Source organism: Neophocaena asiaeorientalis, unplaced genomic scaffold (assembly GCF_003031525.2).
Source record: "Neophocaena asiaeorientalis asiaeorientalis breed wild unplaced genomic scaffold, Neophocaena_asiaeorientalis_V1.1 scaffold438, whole genome shotgun sequence".
Lineage (NCBI taxonomy): Eukaryota > Metazoa > Chordata > Mammalia > Artiodactyla > Phocoenidae > Neophocaena > Neophocaena asiaeorientalis.
The window spans coordinates 5153304-5176734 of record NW_020173491.1 but is presented as its reverse complement, the minus strand read 5'-3'; the positions used below and the strand labels follow the sequence as shown (position 1 = coordinate 5176734).

The following is a 23431-nucleotide window of genomic DNA, read 5'->3' as shown; positions in this document are numbered from 1 at the left end:
TGATATTCCCTTAATATCTCACAAATCTGACCCATTAGAACTAAAGCTGCAAGTTTCATAACAAGTGATCACCTTAGGAGGAGGATCAGAAGAGAAAATGTTATCTCTATCTCAACTGAATAACCACATTTTGGTTCTTCCGAGTGTTTGAATGGGCAGGACATGGCAACTACGCGCATCTTTTTAAAAAGAAACGTTCAGAGTTCCACTTAGGAAAACGCTTTTTGTCATTCCACTAGAACAGAAGCTCCATGAGAGAAGAATTCTCAACAGTTTTGCTCATCGCTGTGTTTCTAACTGCCCGAACAGTGCTTGGCAAATAGCTGACACTTAATAGGTATTTGTTGAATAAATAAATGAATGAATCCATGTTTTCTCAAAAAGCTGAAGAAGCACTGCCTCTAAGAAACAGCCAGCAGCCACGCATAGTCAGAAAGCTGCCGGGAGCGGGGCTCATACCGAAGCCTATGTGTTGATTTTATAAATGAGATGCGCAGAAGTCAATTGGCTTTTGTCCCCCGTAAAACTGTTCAAATAATGACAGTAACAATGGTAATAACATTAACAACACTTGCCTCCTTAAGATAAGTTGCTGTATCTTGGAAAAAAGGTAACCCTATCTCTAGACTCATTTAATCCTGGCTCTAAATTTATACAATGTTTCGATTCCTACACATTTATGAGGAGGTTTTATGGAGTTATCGGATTTTATGGAGTCATCTGGTTCAGAGACACAAAGGACATTCCTCTGCGAAGGGCAGCGGAAAGCAGAAACTGCAATTATTACAGGAGACGGGGCAGATGCATTAAAAAAGAAAGACATGGATGGCAACTAGCCAGCCACAGCCTCCCTGCTGATCCCTGGAACCTTCTTCGTTTACCCCTCACTCCCACCCACGATGCTGCACACAAACTTAGCTCATTGCAGGAGACAGCTACTGAACTGGAAATGCCACAGCTTTTGGTCCCCAGATAACCTGGCCTGAAGCAGCAGCCACTCTCTGTGGCATGAATGACAGCAGTTGACATGGTCAGATGACTCACCATGTGCTGTCTCAGAAGATAATTACATCAGTCTCATCATCCCATAGCCCATCCTCAAGGCTGGTGGTTCCACTTTTTGTGACCACAACTTCTAGGATGGAAAACAAATTCTGGCCCCCATGCCTAGTCGCCAAGACTGAGCCCATCACTGTACTGATACCATCAGAGCCATATCCGGATGTCAGCAGATAACCAGCAGGGAGCAGCTGTCCTTTGAAATATGGACTCGAAGCCATATTTAGCCTCGGCTTTGTCCCTCCTGGCCTGAAACCTATTCCTTTATTCAGAGAAATGCCCCTAGGGAGGCCTTTCCCCCTGCCCCTGTTCTTCCTTTCTTCATTCATTCTATTTCACTTCCAGGAAGGGCAGGGACTCAGGAATGGCTGGCTCAGGGAGGAAACCATGTCTTTTTGTCCCGGACCCAGCTCAGTTCCATGCTCTTCACTCCTGGGCTCTTCCTCAAGTACCCAAGTCAGCCTGTGCCCATGGCACCCTTCCTCCCTCATGCTGGAAGCAAGGGTCAGAGGTGCTGTGTTGGGAGTTAAATACCAGAGAAGTGCCTATCAGAGAGCTCTCCTTACATCCAGTTTCAAGTTTTCCACCGCTGGCAGTGTCTCAAACGTTCATTCCTCTTCAAATTAAGAAGAAACACATACGTACTTATAAATACAGCAGTGGGCTGAGGAGAAAGCTGTTTTTATTCAGTCAGCCACTGAATCAATCTGAGTGCCAGGCACTGTTCTAGACATAGGGGATGTGACATGCTCAGGCAGCAAGGATGTGGCTCACACAGGGCACCGTTCTAATGGAGGAGACAGCTTAAAGTTATGCTGTGCAGGTTTTATAGTTGGTGCACAGCCAAATACCCAATCTCAAGGAGCTTACATTCTGGTAGGAGAGACAAAAATGTAAACACAGAATCAAGTACATATATAATACATGTTGGGTTACTCCTTCTCATAAGCTTCTATCAAACTGTAAGTTCCTGGGACGAGACTCCATTGCTAAATCATTCTTCCGTTTCCCACAGTGCCACACACAAAAAAGAATGAAAATCTGCATGCTAGCCATTGTGTTCTTATTATTCTCCCCTTGCCCTCCCCTACATTAAACTATAAATTATTTCAGAGTTGAGACTGTTTCATACTCATCTTGCCACTTTGCACAGCAACGAACACAGTTAACTTGTACATAACAAGCACTCAATAAATAATAGTTTATGATTGTGAAACTGGACTGGGCCAACCTGTCAGTTTTGAATAGAACTCAATCCTGCCAGGAGACAAGAGGAGAGACCAGATAACCATGGAGAAAACAGTAATGTGCTGGCCTTAGAACCAGAGTCGATCCACAGAGTCATTTACACAAACCGTTAGACTTGTTGCACCCAGATCAGGGTTCTGAAGCTGATTCGCTTCGAAAAGTAAATCCTATTCATTACAAGGTCAGGGTTATGACAACTAGGTTTTGGAGCCCTAACAAAGGTGTCTAAAGTGGATCCATCCTGGAGGTAAGGGGTGATGGTTGGGGCTGTGGAGGAGAGCAAGATGGTCAATAGGAAGATGTTTGGTTGTTTTACTGGTCTAGAAAAGATGCTAACTTGGCAGTTTTTTTGAGAAGCCAAAGCCCAATATGGGGAAGACATGTCTTATAAAGACGTCTAGGTCTAGAGAATTACTTTTAACTCTCAGAAGGAAGTAGTTCTAAAAGCTTTGCTAAGAAACTGCCATAAACATGTTTAAAAAACTTTTCTCAGTACCATTCTAAGCTCCTTGGACCCAAATGAAGTTGTCTACTACGGGAATACAGTAAGCCCTGTTTGAGCCTAGAAGTTAAGAACTCAGGTGGAGAGTTTCCACTTAATTAGGCTACATTCCTATCCAGTGTGCAATGCTCAGAGATTCTACAATGAAAGAAATGAAAGACAATGGTAGAAGGGAGAAGTAGGGGGTCTACAGAAACAAACAAACAAAATATGCACGTGGGCCGCCTGCAAATAAATCAAGGGCCAGGCCTAGCCATGGAAATGGAGAGATGGGCACAGCTGCACACTCATGCCAGCTTCGTCTGGAACTCCATCCCTCTTATTAGCCAGATACCCCTAACAGGCTCGTGACTTCCTTACCACTTAAGGGATAAGTCCTTAAGTCTGTCATGTTTGAAAATCTCCTAATAAAAAACTAATGGTGTTAAACAAGCACATGAAAAGACACTCAACATCATTAGTCATCAGGGAAATGCAAATCAAAACCACAATGAGATAACATTAGGATGTCTGTAATCTAAAAAAGGTAAAAGGACAGGTGTTGGCAAGATTGTGGAAAAATCAAAACCTTTGTGTACTACTGGTGGGAATGTCAAACGGTGCAGCAGTTGGGGATAAGAGTCTGGCAGTTCCTCAAAAAGTTAAACATAGAGTTGTTATGTGACCCAACCGTTCCAGGCCTAGGTTTACACTCAAAGGAAGTGAAAACATGCCACTCAAAAACGTGTACATAAATGTACATAGCAGCATTATTCATAAGTGCCAAAAAGTGGAAACAACCCAAATGTCCATCAACTGATGAATGGATCAACGGAACGTGTTCTATCCATACAATGGAATATTTTTTTGGCAATACAAAGGAATGAAGAACTGATACATGCTGCAATGTGGATGGACCTTGAAATCATTACGCTAAATTAAAAAAGCCAGATACAAAAGGTCACAAATTATATGATTCCATTTATAGAAAATGTTCAGAACAGGCAAATCTATAGAGACAGAAAGTACAACAGATTAGACAGAAAGTGGTTGACAGCGAGTGTGGGGAGAAGGGGAACTTGAGAGTGGTTGCTCACAGGTCCAGGGTTTCATTTTAGGGTAATGGAAATGCTCTGAAATTGAATAATGGTGATGGCTGTTCAATCTTGTGAATATACTAAAAAAAATAAAAAATAAAACCCACTTAACTGTATACTTTCAAATGATTAATTTTATGTTATATGAATTACATCTCAATTTGGCTTCTCAAAAACCCCCGAATGGCCTGGCTTTTGCCTTATTTTTTGTATTTGCACCTTACTGAGCAAAAATTTAAAGAAGAGTGCTTTAACGGTAAAAGGCACAGTTCGTTCTAGAAGCGTTCCTCAGCTCCCCGAGTTATCCTTCACCCAGCTTTCTGCTCACTGTAAATCCCCATGGACATACACAGTTGAGTCAAAACCTCTGTAAATCTCCATGGACATACACAGTTGAGTCAAAACCTAAGATGAAAAAATGCTACCTTTGGGTAATGTTTAGAAGGTTTTTATTTCTATTTTAAACACAAGTATTGTCTGGGTGAGGCTTGTATGATATAGACAATAGAGTTCAACATAAGGGATTTTCAACGGTACGGCAATGCTAGACTTCAGAGACATCTACAGTTAAATACTTTCCTGGGAGGGCAAGAGCAACATGCCACTCTGTTGTGGTCACGAGGGCTCCACCACTTTCTTTTCCACTGCTTTTCACAGCTTCTTTCTAGGAACTTGCTAAATTCTCATCCCCAGACAAATTCTTAAATTGGCCGCTGAGCACAGTTTAAGAATTTATCTCATATACAGCACCTCACACGGTATTTTGTATATAGTAGGCATACAAAATATACAAAAATGTTCATGGAATAAAATCGTTCTCTTTCAGAAAGTAGAGGCATGGCATGTGCCCCCGAAGAAGAGCACGGAGATTTGTGAATGCCAATGTCACTGGTCAGAAACCAGGACCCTCAATGCCCACAGGAAGCTGGGAGAGAGCTTTAAATAGATTACTCTTATCCATTAACAAGTAAGGGAACATATAGCTTGTGACCGACCCATTGTTGGCACTAATGAGCATCGCAATGATGTTTCTTTGAAAAAGGAATAAAGAAAGGAACAGACTATCTACTCAATTAACATTAGGTGCTTTCTTATTTTTTACAGAAGAACTGCCAAGTGTGGTAGTAAAACAGTATGCAAGAGTCACATGTATATTAAGTACCGAAAAAAAAAGAAAAAAGAGTGTATAATCTTCAGTGGCCAGATGCTGAAACAGATCACAGTTTTTTTGTAAAGCGTTTTTGCCAGTGTTTGACTTAGTTACATTCTCTAGACTATGCACGCAAGCAGGACAAAAATAATTTGCTTCTCATTGTGACCTGTGCAAAACAAACAAAGGCGCTGATTTTTCCTATTTCTTATTTAGAAAAACAACTCAGGCCTGGACATCGAACTGTACCTTTTCTTTAGTGCACTTTTCAAATGATAATTTCTTTCACTGTCACCATTAAATCTTAATCCATTCCAGCTCCTTGCATGGGTCACTGAGTCTATATGTACTGCTGTTATTTTAAAATGTTTCCCCTTGGTAGGGAAAGAGGGGGAGAAAAGATGCTGAGGGCCAGATGGGCCTCTTCACAGTTCATTTATCAAACCTAATACATCGGGCTCCACCCTCCTCTCACTCACTACTGCGGTTAAACTTCCATATAATTTGGTAATCATTTTCATTATCAGAGAGTGACCCTAAAGCAGCCTATCCGGAGACACCCAGCCCTTGCAGCTGCTCTTTTTCTGCCTCTTCCTACAGTAGACCCTAAGAACCTCCGAGTTTATTAGCTGCAGACTGACCTTTGGGCTGCAGAGGTCAAGAAGGGGTCAGATCAGAGGGCTTGCCCAGTTCTTTAAAAGCTATAACAAGCTGTCCATCAGGCAGAGTGGACTGTATAAACAAAGCCAAATCTTCAGAAATTCTGTACCACTTCTGTTAACACTTACCCTGCATTCACACGGCTTCTCCCGAAGTGCTTTGGATCATTCAACTCTGGGGAAGTGAATAGACAGCCCTAATAAGTCTATTTGGAGAGGGTTGTTTATGGGATTACTGGGCTTGGGGAAGGAAACCCACAGCACTCAGATGTGCCTCTAGAATCCCAGGGTTGTGTGACACTGTGACAAACTCAGTTACCCCGAGTCACGCAGAATTGACACTTCCCTCCAAAAGCTAAATTACAGGGAACATATGCTTTCAGTTTAAGAGACTTCAGTGAGTCCCAAACAATGGCTCGGCTCCTGGCCGAGGAGAGAGAGACAAATATTTTAAAACCAAGTTACAAGTTGCACTTAATATAGTCTCCCTAATATCATTAACATAAATGAACCTACTGAAGTGGGGGGAACCTTTACTACAACAGACCTATACTAAAGCTACCGCCAGCTGTGGAGTCTCAGGTGACCTAAATTTCTCGAAGTTGTACTCTTCCTAATGCGTTCTCTAACGTGCAATATCAGGTAATTAGAGTCATCTGCATTTAACTTTCAGAGGAAAACATGTCTGTTATCTACATCTAAAGGATCCCCTGATAGCTTTGATGAAAGTAAAATACTGTAACCCACTGCTTGGCCTTTGACGAGCGCTAATTATTATCTCTCAAAGCACATTTTTCCTTGTGTAATTCCAAGGTACACAATAGGCCAACGTCTGAAACACTGGCAGCTCGGTCAGTGCTGCAGTGGGTGTTTTATAACTTTCACCACCACACGCCCGATGGCTACTCGAGGCGATGCCCGATTCCAGACGGCCAGAGGAAGCTTTGATGAGGAAAAGAAAGGTGTATGGTAACTGTCTGTTTATACAGATGATATGGATGAGTCTTTTAGATAGGTCACCGGGATGGGAAACATCAAATGGCGCTGGTGAAGGGGTAGGGGAAGGATTATGGTTATTTAATACTCCGAGGACACTTCCTTCTGAGCTCTCAAGAACCACCCGCTCGAAATCTTCTTTCAGGTGTTTAGTTTTAAGGAGGTCTGCAGAGTGTCAGCTGCTAAGCCCTTTCTTGTCTCCTCCCCTACCACAAAGGACTGGAGAAGTTTTGTTTCAGATGCTAGACTACATCAACTTCAGCTCCGGCACCAGCTCCTGATTAAACTGTTAGCAGTTAAGGGCCAGAAATGCTGAAACCAGACTCCTTTTAAACACGCCATCTTGGCCACGCTGTCTGATGAGCTGGTGTATTAGGAAATTATTGTTAACAAACCAAGTGCACTCAACAGAAGACAACCATTCTCAACATTTCCTCTAGCTGTGCTGTCTTTGGAGGGGTTGGGGGGATGGGAGAGAGTTTACAGGGGGCTCGCTCTCTCTTTCTTTCTTCCCTTCCTTCCTTCTCTCTCCCCACCCACCCGCCCACCTCTTTCTCTATTTCTTTCCTATTTTCTCTTTCTTTATCCCTTTCCTTTTTAGAAAGAACACCAGGGAAATTCCCTGGCGGTCCAGTGGTTACAACTCCACATCTTCACTGCCGAGGGCCCGGGTTCACTCCCTAATCAGGGAACTAAGATCCCACAAACCCCACAGCGCAGCCAAAACAAAACCAAAAACAAAAACTAAAACAAAAGAAATCACCAGGGGAAAAGATATAAAAGGTCAAAGAGAGAGAGAAGCCTCTTAGATGTCCCCTCATGGATATTCCGCTATTTAATAGAATATCCATACTTGAGTGAATATACATATTTAAACTGTAATACAAAGAAAATGTTAAAATTAATTATTGAAACTTCAATTGAAAGTCATCTCACGACTGTAGTTGAAACTGTCATTTACCCTGACCACACTACAAAAAAGGGGGCAAGGGGAGAATGTCACTGGGAATTTTAAAATTATGGTTTCAATGCAAGTCTAAATTCAGAGACAATACACATATGTGAAAAAGCAGCTTTCTGATACCCAATCCGAATGGACAGTTCATCCTCTTAACTCTCCTTCCTTGGAAAATGCTCCTCTTCAGGCTTGTTCAGGCAAATCTATTTTTATGAGAACTGTTACTAGTAAAGCCATCAATGATTGTAATTCTGTGGCATGAACTCATTTGGAGGATATCATGGCTATCAATAAATGTTCTTGACTCCCAGGCACACAGAATTTTTAAGCATCGAATAAGACTCTGACACAAAATCCAGCATCATTTTCCTGATTCCTCTACCTCTTGCTTAGAGACAGACGGTAATTCAACAATACACATTATGCATCTGAAGGATAACTAACATTTGAGGGAACTGGTTCCAGGTTTCTACCAACCAACCAGCCGCTGTGCGAAGAAGAGCAGGGTAACGTGGCATTTAGTATGCAAGCACCAATTCTGTAAAACCTGATGGTCTGCAGAAACTTGCTACCAGTTAACAGCTTTCTAACCACAGCTAAGTCCATGTGCAAAGAAACTGGGCTGAAGCCAAAGTCATTTTTATTTGGTCAGTTCTGAAAATGGGGTTGTTGAATAGACTAAGTTCAAGCGATCTGTCTCCCGAGTGATGTAAGAGTACCGTGTGGATTTCCCAGACATCTGCTCGAACTAAACAGCAATGCTCGTCTTTTAGATGGTTGATTAAAAGGGTTCTCCAACATCAGGTACTTAAATTACCGTACTCTCAAGATGCAAACATTTCTGCTAAATGTTATACTCGGGGGTAAATCATACGTGCACGCAGATGACATCACGGATCATTACAATTAATGTTAGGTATCATGTGTAGGAAAGCTAACTTTGGCTGAAAGCATCTGTAACTTGCTTCTTTTTCGTGGCCCTTCCAGCGAGAGGGATGAGACCAGCCGTCAGGAAGGGATTAGCCAGAGAAAGCTCTTGTTTTCCAGGGACAACAAATCCCATTTCGTAATAAAACAAACCTGGCATGCCATTCCCTCCTCAGGTTCTGGCGAGCGGTGAGTGTGGCAAGGATGGCCGTCAAGATCTCATTCCTTTGTTCTACAGGGGTCCCCTCTCTTCTAACTTCCCGAAGCACAGCATTTGTCTAGAAGAAATGATCCCCCAAAAGAGAAAGAGAAAGTACAAAAATTAATAATAAAAAAAAGCCCATAAGCAAATAAGGACAGTAAATCAATGGCTTTTTTATTATAGTTCCCCTGCTAACAAATCAATTCAATAAATGATGGTCAAAAATGGCCAGCATATATTTTGTGTTTAATCAATGTACATGGCACACAAGGTAAACTCTAAAGCTCCATTGCCTTAAGTAAACATCAAGATACTGTGCCTCCTCGTTCTAATTTTCTCAGTGCACCAATGGCTTTTTTATCCTGGGAACTGCCTACCACGAGCTATTATTAGAAATGATTTTCACGTACAGTTTACCATGAGTTGTTTCTTTGGCCCTTTAAAACACAGCAGTCTCTGACTTTCCCTCTCTCTCGTTCCTGCCACCCAGCTAAGGCTTACTGCACTCTTTCTTATTTGAATCATTAATTTCTATTTCCATCCATGCCAGGAATATTTTTTTTTTTGAGGGGGGGTTCACTCATTTTCCGTGTTTGTTGCAAATCAAGAGCTTGCAAAGAAAGAAACACCAAGAGCACAAGAATCAGAGAACAGTGTGCCTCCATGAATATCTTTCCAGCTTTGAAAATCCATTACATACTTTGAATAGTAGGTACAGGGATTCTTATACAGAGTAGACTTATGATTTGAGGAAGAATCACTTATTCTTTGGTTATTGTTGTGGTCCTTAAAAAAAAATTAGGCTCACGGGTGAGTACAAAAACCACCCAAGCAGTCAAAGCACAAGCACGTGGCACCCTGTTTACTCTAACAAGTAGCATTACATCAAAACTCAAATTTGAAACTGTCATTTCAACTTATCTACAGCTCACCTCTGTAGGCTCTTTTTTTTTTTTTTTTGCGGTACGCGGGCCTCTCACTGTTGTGGCCTCTCCCGTTGCGGAGCACAGGCTCCGGACGCGCAGGCTCAGCGGCCATGGCTCACGGGCCCAGCCGCTCCGCGGCATGTGGGATCTTCCCGGACCGGGGCACGAACCCGCGTCCCCTGCATCGGCAGGCGGACTCTCAACCACTGCGCCACCAGGGAAGCCCTGTAGGCTCCTTTTATGTGTATTCTAAACATGCAAATGTCTGTGACACTAGGACAACAATTAAGGAAACAATGGAAAGTATTCTACTGGCACTTGAAATTTGAGTGAGCAAATGCCTGTCAAGTTTTAATCACAGAACTTTTCATCACATGTATTTATCTTCACATAACTGGAGTAGAAACCTTTAAGATTTACAAATGTTGTTTTTCATGTAAAGGTAGTGGGGCTTCTTTGGAGATGTTATAACCAAAGCGGTTGCCAAAAGGAATAAAATTGCCACTTCCTCTGTTCTAATTACTCAGTGTATTTATTTAACTGATGTCAATACCTTCATTTACTTGAAAAGCGCACTCAAAATTTGATTCACATGGATCTTGAAATACTACTTATTTAGTCCTCTACCACATTTTACAGTGTATATTTAATATCTTCATGACAACCTTGAGAAGAGGTGTGGTGAACATTTGCTGTTTGGGTTGCCTCCCATCCATACCCAGTCCTCCTTTCCTATAAGAGCACCCAGATCTCCTTGTGGGGAAGTGTTTTATGTAATCTTAGAAGTGACAGTAATCACTGTCAACCAAAGTGTCCTGCTTTCCCCCAACAAGGATGTGGGTCAGGCCAACCTGATTCTCTTTTCCAAGACTTTAGACACTTAAGAATGACAAAGAAAGGGGAAACAAATGTGGAGGCAATTTATCTATTTCCTTAGTTTCTACCACCCATGGTCCTCAAAGTATTCCCGGTTTCCTGAACTTTCTGAGTCCAGATCATTCTTTCTTTTGATACCTTGAGCTATCCAATATCCTTTCAATAAAGTTCCATTTTGTTCAAATTCACCAGAATCTGTTTCTGTTGCTTACAATCAAGCACCCTAACTGATACAAACAGGTAACACTGGAAGTAGTATCTTCACTGTAAAGGAAGGATCCACGATAACCTGACTAGAATTAGCCAGGAAAAAGGACCCTGATCTCTTCCTCCTGGACCCAGAATTACAGCTACTATACCGGCGATAAAACCAACTGGATACTCTATGAGCTCCCAGGTCAACATTTTCGGCCCTCCAGCACAGGGAGGAATGCTGCGTTTCTCTAGGCGACGCTATGGCGTGGAACCCAGGCTCCCAGTACCTAAAGCAGGGTTGCAAATTCAAATAGCCATTAGGGCCAGAAAGGTAACATGAATGAGTGAGGCAAGGTTCCTGAAGAGGGCATATGCTCTATCTAAAAAGACAGCCACTACTCAGTCCCAGATAACTCTGCCATTCAGAAAAGCTGTTTTGTCAGTGCCTGATTCACGAATTTTCAAAATAAACAAGAAACCTGTTTTTTTTTTAAATGTGAAAACTTGTAATTTTAAAATGCTGGAAGCTAATTTTTAAAATTTTTAGTTTTTATATAAATTTGGTTTATTTTTTAAATTTTTATTGAAATATAGTTGATTTACAGTGTTGTGTTAGTTTCAGGTATATAGCAAAGTGATTCAGTTATACATATATACATATGTATATATAAATATATATATTCTTTTTTTATATTCTCTTCCATTACAGGTTATTACAAGATATTGAGTATAGTTCCCTGTGCTATACAGTGGGTCCTTGTTGGTTACCTGTTTTATATATAGTAGTGTGTATATTTTAATCCCAAACTCCTCATTCATCCCTCCTCACCCCCTTTCCCCTTTGGTAACCATAAGTTTGTTTTCGATGTCTGTGAGTCTACTTCTGTGTTGTAAAAAAGTTCATTTGTATCTTTTTTGTTTTTAGATTCCACATATAAGCGATATCGTATGATATCTGTCTTTCTCTGTCTGACTTACTTCACTTAGTATGATAATCTCTAGGTCCATCCATGTTGCTGCAAATGGCATTATTTCATTCTTTGGCTGTATTCCATTGTATATATACACCACATCTTCTTCATCCACTTATCTCTCGATGGACACTTAGGTTGCTTCCATGTCTTGGCTATTGAAAATAGTGCTGCCATGAACAGTGGGGTGCATATGTCTTTTCAAATTATGTTTTTCTCCAGATATATGCGCTGGATCATTTGGCAGCTCTTTTTTTAGATTTTTTAGGAACCTCCATACTGTTCTCCATGGTGGCTGCACGAATTTACATTCCTACCCGCAGTGTAGGAGGATTCTTTTTTCTCCACACCCTCTCCAGCATTTATTATTTGTAGCCTTTTTGATACTGACCATTCTGACTGGTATGAGGTGATACCTCATTGTGGTTTTGATTTGCATTTAATACAATTTTTAAAGGTTACTTTCCATTTACATTTATTACAAAATATTGGCTATATTCCCCATGTTCTACACTACATCCTTGAGCCTATCTTGCACCCAACAGTTTGTACCTCCCGCTCCCCCATCCCTATATCGCCCCTCCCTCCTCCCAAACTTTTTTTAAATACCATGTGGGCCAAACAAGAAACAACAATGTCTAAACAGAACTCAGGCAGCTGCCAATTTGCGACCTCTAACGTAAAAGATGTCTAATTTCGGAGAGGTCCTGGCATCAACGGGTATTCTAACAACAGCATTGCTCCTTGTCTGTGATACCCCACCTCACGTACTTAAAGTCGGAAGGAACCTCAAAAAGTCATGTAGTTTATCACTATGTCTGCAGGTACATATTATTTTACCTAAAATGCTTCAAATAGAAAACAAAATACACATCTAGATGGCTCCAAAGACATGATGAAAATAAAATTATTTCTCCATTTGACGGTATTAAAATAACTTTCAAAAAAAGTCATTTATCTCTTCTCTGCCTTTCACATAATTTAAATTTTATCCAGAAGCCCTTGTTTTCCAAGGATCCTAAAGAGCCTCTAAGAGGGGAAGGAGGAAGGATTGAAGAAAGTGAATTTGATGAGGGCAGGGGACCGTGTCTGTTTAGTTACCACTGTATCCCCACTGCTCCCCTAATGACTTTTAATAAATATTTGTCAAATCAGTAATAAAAGCAGGAACTTGAAAAACAAGTATTGCAAAACCGAAGAGCAACGGAAGACTGTCTTCTTTTAGGAAATTACTATCATATAGGCTTAAAACTCATAAAATATATAAACTAAGAGACAGTTATGTGCTCTACCAAGGAGCTCTCTTCACTTCACAAAAGGACTCACTTCCTGGTCTATTTAAATAACTAGCTCCCCTAGTTCTGAGTTTCCCAAACTTTAGCCATTCTAGCTCAGTCTCATAATTCTTGCCATATTTGTATATAAAGTATATAATATTTAATATCAAAGTTATATGTTTATTTCATTCTAGATGGATACTGTTGCTTGCTGAAGGCTCTGAGGCTAAAGCCAGCTTCCTCTTTGTAAAAGAAGACATGAACAAGTACAGGAGAATGTTAGAGACATATCAGTCTAAAAGAAGACCTCCTCGCCACAATTACAGGAATTGAAAAGGAGCTGAAAAGGGAATCACCTTCTCCGAGTTGTCCTCACTATGGGCAGAGTCCTGGAGCGCCACTGAGCATCACCCCGGGTAACACCATGGTCCACATCCCACGCTCTGGATGCACTGCCCTACCTCGATGGTTTCCCAGTACTTCACAGATAAACCTCTTTTCTCCCTAAGTGTATTCTTATATGAAATTCAATATATAAAACAAACTGGAGCAGTTCTCTTTGAAGCTTTGAAGGTATGGAGGACCTGGAGGTTCTCCCTTTGTCGCAGGATATCTCTTCAAAAGCCTTAGGAACTGTGAAACACAATTTGCCAACCTCAAGCCAAGAGTGTTTAAAATAGTATTCAGGTTATTAAAAGTTTATACATTGCTGGTGGGAATGCAAAAGAGTGTCATTCTGGTAAAGAGTTTGGCGGTTTCTTATAAAGTTACACACTCACACACACACACTTAATATATCACCAGCGATCCAATTTCTAGGGCTTTACCTAAAGAAATAAAAACTTATGTTCACACAGAAACATGCATATAGATGTTGATAGCAGCTTTATTCGTAATTGCCAAAAACTGGAAATAACCTAAATGTCCTTCCAAGGGTAAATGGATAAACACACTGTGATACATCCATACAATGGAATACTCCTTAGCAAATAAAAGGGATGAGCAATGGATATATGTAACCACTTGGATGAATCTCGAAGTCAGTATGCTGAGTGAAAAAGGCTAGTCTCTAAAGATAAAACACCGCATGCTTTCACTTATTTGACTTTCTGGAAAAGGCAAATTATAGGGACAGAGAGCTGATCAGTGAGGGAGTTTTTGGAATGAGGGAACTAGTCTGTATCCTGATTGTAGTGGTGGTTATAGGAGTTTATACATATGTTAAAACTCATAGAACTCTATATCCAAAAAAGTTGATTTTATTGTATGTAAATTTTATAAACTTTAATTTTTAAAATTCATTCTCATCACATTTTTAGGACAAGAAAGAATGTAGAGAACAAGTTTACATATAAATATGCCTAAAAGATAAGTAAAAATATAGAAAAACATATCTGGATTACAAAACAAATTCTGTTACAAAAAAATTTTTTTAGATATTGGAAAAGGATGGGTGAACTTAGATTGAGCATTCAGACCCTAAAATTAAATATTTCATAACATTTAGAGTGAAAAGAAGTCCTTGCACAAAAGGAAATTTCAGAGTGTCAAAGGGCATTCTTTTTATAAAAATTACTAGTGATATTTTTATCCTTATAATAGTGTTGGCTCTGCAAGGGTTGGCTTTACACAGGAAATGTTAATAGCCCATTTCACCAGCAGTAGAAACACAGAACTGTCTTCAAACAAGCACCAATTTTTAAACAGTATGCTATTACCAAAACACATTCTCCCTTTCCTCCCCCCAAAATATAGGGAAAGTAAACCATAGGTTTAGGGATCACGCTCTGGAGGTTAAATTTCCTTTCATTAGTGATTCTGTTTCAACCAAAATCTATGGACGTGCTGGCCTATCAGGAAAAGACTAAGAATATTCTAAAGAGAGCTGGCTGTTCAAATCCCAGCTGCCACTTCCTAGCTGTGGCCTTTCCCACAATTGCAGAATGGAGATGACCACAGAGCCTCCCTACGGGTTCTTGTGAGGACTAGTTGCCCAGTCCTGCGCCACTGTGATTATGCTTGTTTAGTTTCATCTTAAACGCACTCATCAACCTTGTGCTAAGCTCTGCTATTTTAGCAAGAGGATTCCTTAAAGCGTCTACGACTTGGAATAAAAAAATTCAAGGAAATCAGGCAACCGCTGAACAGCCACAACCATGAGGAGTCTCTACCAGAAGCCAGAGGCATATCCTCTTTTGCGTATCCCTAGTGGGAAAAAATCTTGATCCCTGGAGGTTGGGTTTTATTTTTAGAATCAGTCCTGATTTCACTGGACCCCACTCCATTAGTAGACCTATCTCTCTCTGAGGCCACTACCCAACACCTGTCCTGTCCTTCTTAGTGTCCTATGGGGGCGGGGGTGCCTCATTCTGAAACCTTCAACTGCAGCCAGCCCAGGGCTCTGCCCTTGGTTCTCCTCTCCTCTCTGCTGCCTGTGCTCTCTGTGGGTGACCTCCCCCTCCAATGGCTTTAGGGGTCCCTGTAGGCTAATGACTTCATGCAGACTCCTACCTAGAAGCAGACCTCTCTGCTGAGTTCCAGCCCCATACAGCCAACCACCGGCTAGCTCTCCTTCAACATACACCTCAGACATGCTACCTCAACCTCAACTCATCCACATCTGAACTGCAATTTTTGCTCTCCATCAAACTTCTCCTTCTCCCTTTACTTCCCTAGAATGGCGAACGACACCACTATCAATGCAGTCATCCAAACTAGACATCTAGGAATCACCCCAGTCTCCTCCTCTGCCTTTCTCTGCCCTCCCTATACCTAAACATCAACACCTATTATTCCTGTCTGTTCAATATGACTTAGACTTATTTCTTCCCCACTGCCATAGGCTTAGTCCAGGCCATCTCTCATCTGGACCATGAAATTCCATCCAAACTAGTGTCCCTGGGTCAATCTCACCCCTTTCATGAATTTACCTCCTACAAGAGGAGTATGTCAGTGTCAAAGGAGAAAAGGAGCTTCAGCCTCCAAAAACCCCACTTAAGCCAGAGCAGCTCTGTTCATGTAGCCTTCAGTTATTGCATCTGAGAGATACAAAAAAGTACTTTTTTTAAAGCCTAGATTCCTTAATCTGAAAAAAAAAACACCCAAAAAATAAAAATAAAAGAACTCATCTTAATATAGGCCCTGCTTACTTCTCAAATCTTAGCTCCTCCTATCTTCTATTCCATATAAAACTAATTGCAGTTCCCTGAAAATACATGACTATTCTACACTACATATTTCCTGTACCTGGTTGTATAACTTACCAGTAACTACTAATTCTTCAAGAAACATCTCAAATAACACCTCCTCTGTGAAGTCTTGCAGGAACCACAACCTTCCACCACATTAAGTAGAGTGGGTCACCCCTTCTTATGTGTCACCCCTGAGCATCTCACAAATCACGTCATATTCCATTGCAATTAATTATTCACTAGAGCCTGCCTCCTCCAGAGTGTGAGCTCTATGAGAACAGATAGGGTCTATACCCATTTCTTCTTAATATCCTCCAAGGTACCAAGTTACCAAGTTTGGTGCCAGGTCATGAAAGTGGGCTCCTGATAGATGCTTGTTGAACAAATAAAGCCAAATGACATGTCTGGTGAATAAGATGAACAACCCAGTCACAGAGTACTATTCAAGATAAAAAAAAAATATGTGAAACAAGCTTTGGTTTGATTCAAACTATTCCTGAAGATAAATATAAGAAAAATGTTACAAAACCTATTTTTAAACAAAAGCATCAAGAAAAATTAAGTATTTGCAATCCCTAGGTGACTACATAGAAGGGCAATATTCATTTGGATGGATGTATCTAGAAATAGATAGTTTTACTATGACGCTACGATAACAGTTAATCCATGCATACCCTCCTGATAAGCCAAAAGAAGTCTCACTCTGTCCATTTCAGTAGAGAAAACTACTTTGGATTCTGGCAACCCACAGCATTCTACGGACCTCCAAGAATTCCACCGTGTTTTTAGCTTCTCCTGGCTCAAAACTTAATGCATAAAAGATTAAGTAAAAAATCCAGAACCAGAAAGAGAGAAAGAGAAAGAGAGAGAGAGAGAGAGAGAGAGAGAGAGAGAGAGAGAGAGAGAGAGAGAGACTCTGAACAAGAATGAGAAAAGGAAAGCCAACATAAGGCTCTAAGAAGGCTTAAATTTTAGGTGTAAATTCACATCTTTCTTGGAAAAAGTCCCCCAATTCGGAATTAATTCAGTTAAAACTGAGCAATTCACCTAATTCTTGTTGGCTATATTTTTACGTTCAGTAACTTTCAATATGTCCTAATTGTAGGGTATCATAAGGAAAGCACATATGAACATACATGCATTATGCAGAATTGGTAGCATATAAGGTTTTCAGACAGGAATCACTCTGAGATTTAAAAGGAGCATTACGGTATTTACTCATTACTAATAATGGTATATAAGTCTTTAATTTTTTTGATTCCTTTCTGATCTGGAGTAATAGCTTCCGATAGGCCTTCAACTCCAAAACCTAGATTTAATCTTAATCCATCCTTCTTACAAATCAGAAAACTTTGTCCAAGAAAATACATGGAAACAGGCGGCAGTCTACAAATATGGCTGGTGGCTGGTGATCCCTCTGATTAGTTCACTTAAAAAAAAAAAAAATCTGCTGCTGTTATTCCAATTTCAAAAGCCATATAAACACCAGCATGCCAGAAGTGCATACCTTTCCCACCTTCCCAGCATCTCCCTACCCTCACCACCACCAAAAAAAGTCCTACTGTCATGGTGGGAAAAATGCCGTTCCTAACACTTTTTATATACATAGCTGCCTCATGTTAGGGTTGTATTTCCCCTCTGCACACACAAATTACAAAGATATGCTCTGACTGATAATGAGGGCTAAAGGTTCAACTTGTGAAGAAACTTGCTTTAAGATGTTATCAGCTGGGAAAGCTATTTCCTCACATCAACATTGCCACGGGCTGTCAAAAACCCAACCAGGGCTCCCCTCTTCAAAAGTTCAGGAACACTTTTTTTTTTTTCTCCTTCTTTCTTTCTTCCCCCTCCGCCACTTTTTTTTAAAAAAAAAAAAAAGAAGAAAGGCACAGAACCCACTGAGATAGCCTTAGTCCCATCAAAGAGAGGTCGATCTCGGGTCTTCCTTCATTTACTGATTGTCAGTTTCAGATGGCTCTTTTGTGAGGCCTCTGCAGCTCAATGCTGAGTGATGCCTTCACATTTTCTAAACTGGACTGGGCACCGCCAAAGATTTCCAGCGCGCTTGGATCCACAGCCCAGCAGAACAAATAAACATTCCTCTCAGCCTTTTTGCCTACTTTATCTCCCTCTCCAGGAGCGAGAGGTTTTGGGGGTGCTAATGTTTACACAATGTTCAAACTTTCTTCCCCCTGTTTCCTGAATTTGAGAAGACACATCCTGGATGACCTCGGCTAAGAGATAACACCAAGTCACCACTGGGTGCCCCGTCTACTGGACTACTTAAGGCTGCCGTCTTCATCCCTCCCCTCCCCCACCCCTCCCAGTCTTACCAAGGAAAGGAAGAGATAAGCTAGGCTGTCTTGAAAGGAAGGCACAAAGGCAGAAGTCTCCAAAAGGCTGCCAACAATGCGGCCTTTTATTCCCACCTAAAGAGACACTTGGTTCAGCTCATCTCAAAGACCCACTTTATGTGCATGAACATCTCAGCAGAGTTTACCAAATGAATCCTCCAAAATGTACCGGGAAGACATATTTTGGCATTTTTCCATTGTGTACTACTGGGATGTGGGAGCTAGTTGAGAATAATCACGAATGCCTATGGGGAAAGAATTCAGGGAAAACGTTTCTTTGATCAGTTTCCTCGTCTGTCAAGGGGTCTGTGTTAATAACACCTAGAGCTCTTGTGATGATTACATGAGATCATCCATCAAAAGCACTGTGCCCAATGCTTGGCATATACAAAATGGTCAATAGATATTAGAAATGGTTACAACCGTCAGCAGCAGCATTTTGTGTGGGGAAAAACGATCACAGAAGATAATGGACACTGATTTTCTTTAAATCCTAAAATACCACAGCAGGGAATCTGCACAATTACTTAACTTTCTGCCCAAAGCACTTTCATAGTGCTTCCCATTTTCTCCTCCTACCAGTATAGAAATCACTACACTTGATGTGTTTCACTAAAAGCTACAGAGCCACAGCAGCCTGTCTGGTACTGCATGAACTCTCAGGACAGCCGTGTGGGTGACCACTGGGATGGCCAGGCTGCTGGAGAAGACAGCCTGCCCCAGACGTTGAACCTGGGGTGCCGAAGCGGTGAGGGGAAGCTAGACTTCAGAACCAAGCTAGACTTCAGAGAAGCTAGACTTCAGAACCCCAAACTCTGGGGTTTCAGATAGTGGTAAAAAATGATCCAGGTGTTTGTCAAGGAAGCCAAGAAGATAGGAAGGAAGGGAGGAAGGAGGAAAGAGAGAGAGCAGGAAGGAAGGAAAGAAAGCAGGAGAGAAATCAGGAAAGAGAAAGAAGGAAAGAAAGAAGAACAGAAAAGGGGAGAGAAAGGGGAAGAAATAGAGAGGAAAAAAGTAAGCAGGAAAAGGAAGAAAGAGAGAGAGAGAGAGAGAGAGAGAGAGGGAGGGAGGGAGGGAGGGAGGGAGGAAGAAAGAAAGGAAGGAAGAAGAAAGAAAGAAAAGGAAAACAAGGTGAAGAGGAAAGGAAGTGTCGCTTCTAGAAGCCAGCAGCCTGGGCTGTGGCGCCAGCAGCCCTCATCCTGCTACTTTACGCCTGTAACCCCACTGCCTCCGCTGGCACGGGCACAACTAAATGTTGACTTCAAGGCTGCAGAGAGCACTCGACTGATTTTGTACGTGATTAATTGCCAAAGACATGGCTGGCCATATGGAACAGAGAAAAAAGCATCAAGTCATTCATACTTCTGTATGTGATCGCTTGGCCCCCGTTGTTTTAATGTACAGGAAAGAGCTAGTATAGCACAGCCCTGGTGTCTTGCCCCCGACAGCCCATTAAGAAATCTCAAAGCACCTAGTCGAAGTTATGCTGTTGGCTTTTCAATAGCAGCCTAATAAAACAGAAGCCAAGCTTTCCAACCAGTCTTAAATCTTTCACATACAGTACATTAACTACTGGGGCTAAAACAACGGGCTTCTTATGATAGGAAATGGGATTTGATTTCTAGTCTCGGCATACTTACTGAAAGCCTTTTTTTTGGACCTTTATGGAGTTACAAAATCATTGTTCTTTCCCCCCTGTTTTCCAAGGACCCTAATAGATTTGTTTGTTTCAGTGCAGTCCACACTTAGTTACTATTACGTGCAGTCTATATAATAAAGCTGATTCATAGAGAGGTGAAAGAAACAGCATAATTATTCTTGCCAAGAGAGCCCAGGAATCATTCTAGTTTCTGAAGCATTCACTTTCCTTCAAAACAGGAAAAAAAAAAACAAAACCTATACACTAGAGGGAAAAGTCTCACACACACACTCTTATTACCCTCACCTCCCTTTCCCATCACTCTGTGAAATGAATCCGTTCAATGTGGGAAAGAAAATCCATTTATTTTCCAGTGGTTCTACTGTTGGCCCCGGGTGACACTCCCCTTCAGGCCACATGGGAAGGTGCCACCTCAGGTACAATTCTATCCCAACTTACAGACTCTTAGTTTTAGTCATTACTAAAATCTTTGCAGACTGTTAACTTTCTGTCTAAGGGGAATAGATATACATTTCCACAATGTTTTCCTTTCAAGGATTTTCAAATGACAGCACTAAAAATTGTAATACCATCAGTAGTTTCCTTTGTCAGCTCTGACATGTGTTGGCGAGGATGACTTTGTTGGCGCTTTTCATTAGAAAATATTTATATAATGTTTCATGTCTCAGGATTTTGAGGTGTTGAAATTATCCTCACCCCAGAAGACACCATCTATGGGAAATTCCACTTGACTGCCTATTCATTAGCAGGGTTGTAATTGCCTCTCCCGCTGAAATGAGCTAATAGCCCATGCAGAGCTCTAAGCCAATAGGAAATTCCCTGCCTCCCGGCTGCCTCGCCTTCCTCGGAAGATGCTGGTGCTTTCCAGGATGAGCCACTCAACTAATAAACAATCCCGTGACACAAGAGAGTCTGAGCAAGACTCTTGGAAGAGAGAAGAAGCAAAAGCCTTGAAAGTGACTCAGTGGCGTGGCAATGAAGACACAAGATTTCTACAAAGACAAGAGAGCGTTTTCATTGACCATTATCTTACAGTGATTTGTTTTATTATAGTTATGCTCTATAATGTGTGATGCTGGTGTGATTCCCATTTCATAGATGGGGAAAGCTGAGGCTGGGAAGGCGAAATGCCCAAGAGTAAATGCACATCAGTGGCAGAAGCGCTAGTGTGCTAATTCTTTATATTTCTAGCTGACTGTTCACCGCAATGGAAGCCCTACTAGATAATACATAAAAGTATTACATATAATACTTTATATTACATACATATACCTAATAAAAAGTAATACACATAAAAGTACCTTTCTAAAGTCTCATCCATGGAAACAAACCTACCATTGCTGCAAAACCTTCAATAAAGAAAAAGGAAAGGTTTAAATGACAGCCATGGCACAGAGCAATACCACCTGGACCTAGAACTCAGTACGGACATATATATACATCTCACATAATGAATACCAGAATGACAGCCAACTTCTCTCCAGTTACTTCAGCAGTGCCTTGCCTTATCTGTGTCTTTTCGTCAAAACATATTCACTCCACAAATAAGAGCAAGAACTCTCCCAATGCCGCCATGACATACACACGCCCCTAATTCCCAGCCACCACTTCTAAGAATCTCACTGCACTAATCTATTTGTTGTCGGAACTGTTAATTGAAGGTGAAGAATGGCTAGCTACACCAAGAGCTAAGCAACTGAGCCACGGATGATGTTTGGCCTAAAAGTGGCTCAGCGCCTTCCAATCCTTGGGCCAGTGAAAAGGTACCCAAGATCTCCATCAGATCAGCTCCCCGCTTCCCCCAAGCATCAGTAGCACAAAGGCCGAAGTTGTCTGTTGTGCACACTGGATTATATGAAGTGTAAAACATTGGGGGAGAAAGGGAGGGGAGCGGGGAGGCCTTTGAAAAGGAACGGGAAAAAGAAATCACACTTGCAAGAGGATCCAGCTGACAGCTCAGTCGCTAACAAGTGAGACAAGTGAATATGTTTGGAAACATTGTGATGCAGGAAGAGTGCGGGCCTTTTGTCTGCAGCCCTACAGTGTGTCTTTAACCCAAATGCTGCCTGCATCACTGAACATATGTTTTCTACACAAGAACTGAAGCAGAAAAGGCTCTTTGTTATAATTCACTCCTTTGTATATATGGGCTCCCCCCACCCCACCTTCTGCCCATCCCTCTCTCAGTAATATCCAAACCAAAGCCCTAATGGGAAATTTAACTGCTTTGGAGAGTGAAGCCAGAATGTCCCACAGAGATCCTTCTACTGCCCCCAGGCCTTGAGAACTGCTCCCCACAAAGTGATAGTAACAGCGTGGGGTCCATTCATTCAGTGCTTACTATGTGCCAGGCATCAGCAACAAGCATTTTATCAACATGATCTCATTTCATTGAGAAAACTTTGTAAGTGGCACCTCTATTTTTTAACTGAGGAAACTGAGGCATGGAGAGAGTAAATTAGGGAAGAGTCCAGTTTTAGACACGTGAAGCTGGAAATGCTAGTGGGACATTTAGCAGACAGGGGTACGGAGTATGAGAGAAACATATAGGACAGACTTGAAGATCGGGGGAAATTATACACATACACCCCATTCTGCACTTTAAATGTCACTCTGTCTGAGTTGGGAACTGGATGGCACAGAACTCAAATTTAAGCAAAGCCGATGGGGCGGGTAATGAAGAGAATGTTACCGTGGGCAAATCAGGAGGTCTCTCTTCCCCTGCAGATTTTAGGATGGGGAGAAAGAACACAGGCTCTCGAGTCCAACCGCATTCATGGCTGAGCTGGCCAGGGGCAAGTGACTTACCCTCTCTGTACCTCAGTTTCCTCATCTGTAAAATGAGGGTATTTCTAGCACCCACTTCAAAGGGTTAGCAGGATTCAATTTTTATACATAAGGCCCTTAAAGAATAGTGCCTGACAAAGCCACTAAAATTGATCGTCATTTTTCTACTACCTCAGCCTTTACTTTTCCCTCTCTCCCTGTTCAGTGTTAACCATCTACCCGGTTAAGTCAGTGTCTCTAACCCGGACGCCTTCTGGATGGTGACGACGACGATGATGATGATGGTGATGATGATGGTGATGATGGTGATGGTGGTGATGGTGATGATACAGCAGCTAACATTACTGAGCACTTACTACACGCCAGGTGCTGTTCACATGCATCGTATCATTGAATCCTAAAAATAAGTCTTTGAGA

The 23431-nt window shown here is 41.5% G+C and overlaps 1 protein-coding gene across 3 annotated transcripts in view; it reads right to left on the bottom strand.

Moving 5' to 3' along the window:
* The window catches only part of FTO (FTO alpha-ketoglutarate dependent dioxygenase), a 376265-nt gene that overhangs the window by 154263 nt on the left and 198571 nt on the right, over positions 1-23431 (bottom strand). For 2 of the 3 annotated variants that reach the window (XM_024747440.1, XM_024747441.1), the window contains exon 8: positions 8729-8853. In XM_024747440.1, coding sequence (XP_024603208.1) covers positions 8729-8853 — 125 coding nt within the window. Of the gene's footprint in view, positions 1-5823; positions 5870-8728; positions 8854-23431 lie in introns of all 3 variants that reach the window. The other variant, XM_024747442.1, reaches the window with a different exon arrangement.